Here is an 8,528-nt window from a genome sequence, read left to right as displayed (position 1 = left end):
GCCTGGAAAGGAAGGTTGAAATTACCAGGAGAGAGATTGGTGAGGCTGGGTTTATTCTCACCGGTTGCAAAAGGTTGAAGGGTGTATGAGGGGAACAGGGTTCTTTCTCCCAGAGCAGGGGAGTTTAGAACTAGAGGGCTCAGGTTAAAGCTGGGGGGAAAGCAGATCTGAGAGGCAAGTTTTTCACATAGAGGATAGTGAATATCTGGAAGGAGTTCTAAATGGGGCAGATACAATGATAACGTTTAAAAAGGCGTTTGACGGGTACTTAGATTGGAGAGACGTGGCCCAAAGTGGGCAAATGGCACCAAAGTCGGAGGGAAGCTCGTTTCTGTCCGTAAATGTCCGTGATTCTACGATACTGCCAAGGCAAACGTCCTGGCCCTATAACATAGCAAATCCTAGGAACTCGACTTATACAACACTCACATAAGTATTTCAAAATATTGCATTTAATTGGAGAATTATATTTTTGTTCTAAAAATAAATACCGTAACTAATTTGCGCACAGCGAACCGATGATAGAAAGGAACAAGTTCATCAATGTTATTTCGTGGCGTTGGTAGATTGGTGAACAGCAGTCAGCAAATCGTTTTTGTGTTCCTCTGAAGGTTGCTAACCGACTAAGCAGGCCTTCAACTTTTTTAAAATGATATTTAATGTCATCCTGAGCTAAAATAGATCGATTTTTCCCATTTGTGATCAATGTACTGTGCGTATGGGGTGAAAGCTGTTATATACTGAAGCAGTTTTTTTTTCTTCTCTTGTCCTTGGAATTAATGCGATCGATCAAGGAATAACAAAGTTTACATTGAAGAAAACACTGCAATAACAAAACGTATCATGTGTCTGGGTTTGGAACCCGAAACAACAAAATAACACAGCACTGATACCAACTTCAAACAGATGCTGTAGACCCGAAAGAACTATTTCGACAATTCAGTCAACCCATTTCCGACTAGAATCCAACACGACTTGGGAAGATCCCGATTAATTTTCGAAATAGATGCATTTGTACTCTAGCAACAATTTAAGCACAGTTAAGTACAACTTTCGCTGATCTTCGCGTAAGAATTGGATGGAATCCTATCTGTTACGTTGTAATTTATATGCGTTAGTGATACATGCAAGTAATTTAACAGATCATTTATACGTACAAATTAAATGTATAGGTACGCACGTACATTTCGGTGGGCGCCTGTGCATTTTTACATTCAAACTATTGAATGCACATTTCAAATTAATAGTTCAGATATTGTTAATGGGCTTTAGAGGTCGAGGTCTCTGCTGTCAGATCTCCCTTCTCTCCCCCTTCCCCTCCACTCCTCCCTTTCCGCGGGGGAGACGACAAAAATCGTCAGCGGCGCGCAGCACATGGTGAAGCAACAGCTGCGGAAGAAAGTGTTTTTCGCAGAGATCCCGGTTCTTCATTGACTTTCCGTCCAATGAGGGAGATGATCGAGGGTCCTGTTTTACGGCTGGCAGCGTCCCCCACAACCACAATACTCGTTTGTTTATTCACAGTTCCCAGGGCGAAGGATCATTGCTACCTCGTCCCCCTCTTCAGAGTTACAGTTTCACCCGATTTCCAGAAAGCTGGTGTAAATCCACAGGGGGTTAAATCCCAGGAATTCTCACTCAATTGCTCAATTTCGCTGTCGAGCCTTGAATCAATTTTAACAGGTTAATGCAGTCGAATTGTCTTCAGAGTGCTGGAGAAAGGCTTCAGGGATCAGCGAGCGATCTGTATCCCTCTGCGGAGCACTGATCGTTATGTCTCTCCTTTGCAGCAGCTGACATAACTTTCTAAACCAATTCGCGATAAACTCCTCATCGCAAAATCCCCTACAGCTAACTTTTTACTCGCTATTCAGAGAAATATCAATCCCAAAAATAAATGTATATATTTTAATAATATTTTGCAATACAAAACTCCGTGGACTTCTTATAACACGTTTGTTACCCGTGCGATTACACGTTGAAGGCTCCGTGGACCGTAATGACAACCCGCCTTTCTGAAATAGAGAATCTATTAAATCGTAATTTATACAATTAACATTAAAAACGTATTCGACATTTAAACAGTTTTGCCAAAAGGAAGGATTGAAATGTTTTGTAGTAAAATTGTAAGCGAAGGACGTCAAGACGTACTGGACATTTCCGATAAAGGATAACTACTTTACAAAAATATCAGAGCGCAATAAAGAAGGCGATTATATTTACAACTCAATAGTCAGGAAAGTCGTTCTCTTAGCAAGTTTTGAACCACTCTTTTTGACTTGTGCAATGATACCTATACATTCTTTATCTTTCTGCTTTGGCCATGGAAAGGAATTGGCAAATGGCTTCAGTCTGGGTATATAGTCAGTGCCTGGTTCAGTGCCAGAAGATCCAACGTATCGCCGTTACGTTTCTGAGCAAAGTCCGTTGTCAGGCTGACACTTCCCAAGTGCTTGGTTTCCTCTTTTTGTGCTTGAAATACTGATCTGCACAAAGGTCCCTTGACTCCTCTGGGCTGATGTCTACCGGGGTTCATGGCGAAGGTGTTATCTGGAATCTGAAACGCTGTCATCATTTTTGTCTTGGTGGCCGCTGTTAATATGGACCGACAATTACAGCTTCTACCTCTTTGGAGGGTCTCCTGTCCTTGACTAGAAAGTTAATCATACCTTCCGATTTGATCAGCAAATTACAGCCAAGAAAAAATATCCCGAAAACGACAGTGAGAGATAGGACACACATCACAGCGATCTGGACAATTCTCATGATGTAAAGGTTCCTCTCGTCGGGAGCGGCCAGTACGAAGCCGTCGTCGGTCACCACCGAGGAGTAGTTCCCGCTGCAGCACCTAAGGATCGAGTCCAGTGAATCGGTGCGGTTAGAGTACAGAAGACTGGCAGTTTGATTCACCAGCGTCGAATTCATTGCCGCCAACTTCTCGCAGCCCAACTTGAAACGGAACAGGTGGCTTCAGCGAGCGGCATTCACGAATGTTCACTCAGTCCAAATGCCCCAAGTGCCAATTCCCCCGGACTCCTGACTGCTCGCCCGCAGAGATCGGTTTTCACTCAGATGGCGCGCCGAGTTCTGCACTTCGATGTTTGCACATCCCAAGTAAGGCAGTGAAAACGTCGTTCGCTTTGCTCGGGTTATTATACCTGTTCCGGATGAAACCATTTTTTTAGAACGAGGAGGGAATCTGTCTCCAACAGTATCGTCAAATAAGAGAACGCCCCTGTCTTGGTTGGAGAGATCTGCTGACCCTAGGGAGCGGGGAGGAGGTGGAAAAGACGTCGGGAATTGGTACCGGAACAAGTCAGGAGGATTGTGCCATATTTCAGTTTTAAAGCTTTTAGAATCTGTCCTTAATAATGAGAATGAAGGGAGTAATTGTGAAACCAGTCAGCTGTAGCTTTCGAATTGCAAAACAAGTGAAGGCTCTTGCAGAGAAGTTTCCTAATTAAGAAAACAATCTAGGGGAGGCAATGTTAACTGGAGAGAAAATTGAAATGACAATATATCCAATTATTGCCTTTTATTAAACTGAACCCCCAGCCGCTTAAAGCTGGAAATGCTCTTTGGTTCCATGGTGATATTAATAATATGCAATGTCCATGCTGTGTTATGAGGTAATATTCAGGCCTACGTTTGGTTGAAAACAATTGGGACACTAGCATCACCCATCTCTGATGATAGGTCCTCCACCTAAGATGTCAGATCTGTTGCTCCATACATAGACACTTGGCAGAACACAAAGTTTATTGTTCAAAAGCTCAAAGTACCTGAGATTCATACTCTATAAATTCATTGTAGAATTATCACCATTATCAAATCAATGAAAGACCGCATTAACTTTGGCATTTGCCCAGTGTGCAAAAGACACAAACTGTGCAAATTCAAAAAGAAGTAAATAATACTAATGAATAAGCAATAAACATGGAGAACATGAGATGAAGAGTCCTTGAACGTGAGTCCATGGGTTGTGGGAACAACTCAATGATGAAGTGAAGTCGAGTGAACCTTTTGGCTCAAGAGCCCAGTGAATGAGGGATAATAACTATTTGTGAACCTGTTGGGGTGAGCCCTGCATTTTCTGCTGTTATTCCAGGTTTTCAGCACCGATAATAATGTGCTTTTATCCAGGAATGAAGTGTCCGATATTGAGAATAGTTCATGCACTTCTTTGGCTATTTATTTCCTTTTGTTCCTCATCTTGCATGCAAGGACCAACCTTGCAATTTATTTTTGGCAATGGGATGGAGAGAAAGTCAGCTCAGAATAGCCAGAGAATCAACATGCATGAACATAATGAAATTTTTAACCTTAATCTGTGCTGCTGAACACATAGCACTTCAGCCTGCTTTCACTTCCCTCCCAATGACTACTTAGTGAAGGAGCAGCATTTGGAAGCCATCAACTGTATTGATATGGCCCTGACAAAATGAATTTGCTGGGGTCAATATTCAGGCAAGGGTGTGGAATAGTTTGCTACACTTCTGAGCAGTTAAAACACACAAGTAGTGTCATGCTTAAAAAAGAAAGTTCGTCATTGCTAATGTTCTGGGAAATTTGTCTAACAAAATTATCTTCTGATTGACTTCTAAAATTGCAATGCCAAAAAATTGTAATTTTAAAGCTCTCGGATGCCTGATTGAAATAAGGAGCTGACTGGAAACATATAGCCTGGAAATGAATTGAAAAGTAACAGCATTGCATCATATGGCTTCAATAAGATCTAATACGTAAATTTCACTTTACTAATCAACTGATACTTTTGGGATAATTGTGAATGAGCCCTGCTGGCCTCGCATCTTATCTGTTTATTGTTCTAGAGTGTTAAGCCCTTGTACTTTCTGTTTAATTTTGACTGGCACGGGTTTTCCGTGGACCCTGCTCGTTCGAAGCAGACTCCGAATTAGCACAGATCCTTGTATTTAGAGAATAATTTGGCTGGGGGTGTTCTTGTTTCTTATTGCAAAGTGACAATCTGTCGTTCCTCCACACTTCGGTTCATTCATTTGTCAATACACACTGACAGATTGCCTTACTTGCTTCTAGGCAAATAGGCACTGATGACATGAAGAAACTGTATATCTAAACTCCTCTAACTTTGAGGCCTCTTTAATTCTTGATAATAGTTTCAAACTCACTGGAAAGAGAAGGGAAGACATTAGAGCTTCTGGTCCATGAACGTTGGCAATAGGATCTTGTACCCACCTACCCTTTGGCACTTATCAGGTCAGTGACTAACAAAGGGGCTGCTGAAGGCCGCTTCTGGAAAAAGGGCAGTGACCTATACAAAGGAGTTAAGTGATGTGTATGTTGATGCTCTGCCAGATTGCACAAAAATGAAACCCTGCTCCACCATTCTCAGCTATTAATGTCTGCCTATCTGTAGGCCTTCCTCAGGCTTGTTTCCTTAATCCTTGTAAATTATTTGGATTGACTGGGTTCCATTGAGCCGATTATGCCACACATAATATAACTTCTTTGGCCTTATAAAGTAGTTGAGATTCAAAATTATCCGTAAATATTATGTGCAAATCTGCAGATATAGTTAAAGAAAGACTAAATGCGTCCATCAGTACGAGATCAAGCATGGCCTCCAATTGTCTTAATTTTTATTTTGTCCTCATAGATGACACAGTTTGCTGTAGTTTTTGTAGATAGCATTATGTTTTGCTAATAAGAGTGCACTTCAACATTCCTGTGATATTGCATACTCTTTTAAGGACCCAAAAGCTGGTGGAGCTGGATGTCTAGCAGCCACTGCAATATTGCTCTAACTGTTACCCCTTTTGCTAAGTAGTGCCTCATCGTATATGAATGGCAAAAGCCCAAACATAGCCCTATCACTAAGAAAGAAACGGCTTTTGCACTCAAGACACATGGAATAGATTAAAGTATTTGAAAATGCTGGTAATTTCATCCAGACATTGCAAGCATTTAAATTCTTCCCTCAAGGATTGGAATTCCATGACTGTCTATAACTATGTCATACAAGTTGCTGTCTAAACAGAGGATCTGCAGGTATGCAGTATAAAAATGGTATAGATAAATGTTGCGTGCTTGGTCCATTAATCAATAGAACATTTGGAATTATGACAGAGAATGACCTTACCAAGCTGTCGTCATTCCACACCATGACCTTCCAGAAGTCCTCTGCCCAGAAAGATCTTCAACCAAGCTCTACTCCTTCAGTGGAATCAAAAGGACATGGCCACAATTATCATGAGGAAATGCTGGAGATGGATAAGGCATGTGATGAGAAGAGAGGCCAACTTCATCGTCAAGAAAGCGCTTCATTGGATCCCTGAAGAGTGGAGGAAATGTGGGAGACCATAGACACTTGGCACCCTAAAGGCAGAAATGATGACCCTGAACCGTACCTGAAGCACAATAGAGAAGATGGCCTAGGACAGGCAGAGATAGAGAACTTTCATTGCTGTCCTAAATGCCAGTGGCGTAACAGGCAGTCATAATGATGACTGTCCATTTGGAGGAAATGAGGATATGAATCAGGGAGCTCACAGTATAGGTTAATTAATTAGAGAGAAATGTTACAACTTCAGATGTGGATGAGATATCAAAATGAGGATCTATTACACACATAGAATAAAGCAGAACATAACAAAGCAGAAATGGGAAAAGTATGCATGAAAAAATATACAGAATAACAGAAAAAAATGCTTAAATTGTTCACAGGGATGGTCAATCAGCCTTGATATTGTTACCGTGAGACAATAGAAGACCCAATAAAGAAAATCTAACAAGTATAGGCATTAAACACAATGTGAACAACAGAAAAAGCTGGGATGAGGAAAGTAACAAAAAAAAACACGTTAAATTAGGGAAATATTCGAGGATCCCCGCAGGAAAGAAATACCATGGATGCAGTTTATCTTGTCAGTATGTATTATGACACAAATTTTCCCTACTCTGTAAGCATCACTCTAATCATCACAGACCTTCAGAAATATTCACTTGTCTATTGTTCTAGTTTGACAAATGTGGGTCCAAAACTGACACATTTGCCTGGAGTCTACAATTATAATGATAACAAATTGACATAATTTACGCTCACTTCTGTGTAAGCTGACAGTATCTGTCTCCAATCTGCTGAGCATTTCTAATATCATTTTGATTTGATGTTTCCAGCAGTTGTGGTATTTTGTTATCATTGTATACCTGCTGTTCACTAAGGTGTTGCTAAATATGCAAGTCTGGAAGCTGAAGCGAGTGACATAATACATTCTCCACTCTGGCCCCCTCCCACCCATCCTTTTATCCCCATATACACACACATACACATCTCCAACCACAATATCAGCTTTACAGGCTTTTATAAACTTTACTCAAACACTTATCACAAATAATCTATTTGAAGTGTTATCCTCACCGATAAAAACAATTAAATATTAAGAATTGTTGATCAGGAATGAGTGAACTTTTAAAATAATTCAGCAAATCATTATTAATTACAATTAATATTGCTGGTCTGTAAAATTAACTTCAGTCTAATACAATCTAATTTTCTTAGGCGCTCACTTAAATTATGGATTTAATGAAGGAATAGAAATGTCATTGTATTTTTTCATAATTGATATTTCAACTATTTTCCTAATTTGATGTACCTTACAATTTTTCTGTTCTAATGGGCTGAAATGTTGACTTTCTCCTTTCTCACAGATGTGACCTGACATGCTACGCTCCCCCAGCATTTTCTGCTTTTAGTTTAGATTTCCAGATTCTGCAAGTCTTTTTATTCTCATTCAGTGTTCCAATTTTTATTTCACTGACTGTAGAATGACTAAACTATGAATATATTTATTACTTTTAACTTTGCACTTTGCCAGCAACTGAAGTCCTTCAGTCTTCTGATTGGTTATCCAGCACGATGCTGCCTGCACTGTTGCCTCTGATTGTGCTCTACTCAGTCAGTTTGGCTTAATGGAATCCAAGGTGAGATTTTGCAGTCAGTGGGGACAACTACTGATTCAGCTCACCTAAAATGCTGGAGGAACTCAGCAAGGCAGGCAACATCTCTAAGTGGGAAATATTTCCTGACTAGCTGGGTTCCTCCATCATTTTGTGTATGTTGCTGAAGATCTTCAGCATCTACAGAATCTACTATGTCTTTCACCACTGGTTGCAATAATAGAAATCAATGCAGAAGGACACAACAGCCCCATTGATCTTTGGGAATTCCTGGTTCATGACTCTATAAAGTGGAGAAGGAGCAATTGGGATGGTATTGAAAAACTTAGGTCCTTGCATAATGAGCACACAGAAGCCAAGTATAAACAGCATGCTCAATGGTTCTGTGGTGTTATGTCATGTTTAAATTTCGAGAAGATTTGTTGTTCGATTTCTGATTCTAACCAAGATTTTCAAACATTATGGGGATCCTTTCTGAACTATTTTAAAAATCTTGGAATTGTTATTAAAATATAGATCTGGGCTACTATTATAAAACACTATATGGTAAAGTACTCTTTTTTTTCTTTCTTTTTTTTAACCAACCAGCT

At 40.2% G+C, this 8,528-nt stretch overlaps 1 protein-coding gene across 1 annotated transcript; it reads right to left on the bottom strand.

Moving 5' to 3' along the window:
* Nucleotides 1-424: 424 nt before the first annotated feature.
* On the bottom strand, nt 425-3,146 carry rprma (reprimo, TP53 dependent G2 arrest mediator candidate a). Its single transcript, XM_059966535.1, has one exon. It carries the CDS (start codon nt 2,923-2,925, stop codon nt 2,596-2,598), a length of 330 nt encoding a protein of 109 aa, XP_059822518.1. The 5' UTR covers nt 2,926-3,146; the 3' UTR covers nt 425-2,595.
* Between the last annotated feature and the right edge of the window lie 5,382 nt (nt 3,147-8,528).

The sequence above is a fragment of the Hypanus sabinus genome, chromosome 4 (genome assembly GCF_030144855.1).
Source record: "Hypanus sabinus isolate sHypSab1 chromosome 4, sHypSab1.hap1, whole genome shotgun sequence".
In the NCBI taxonomy this organism is placed as follows: domain Eukaryota; kingdom Metazoa; phylum Chordata; class Chondrichthyes; order Myliobatiformes; family Dasyatidae; genus Hypanus; species Hypanus sabinus.
The sequence above is the reverse complement of the archived record's forward strand: the minus strand, read 5'-3'. Positions and strand labels throughout refer to the sequence as shown.

Coding starts and splice junctions, on each gene's coding strand:
- rprma (XM_059966535.1), bottom strand. CDS start 2,925: ATGAATTCGACGCTGGTGAATCAAACTGCCAGTCTTCTGTACTCTAAC.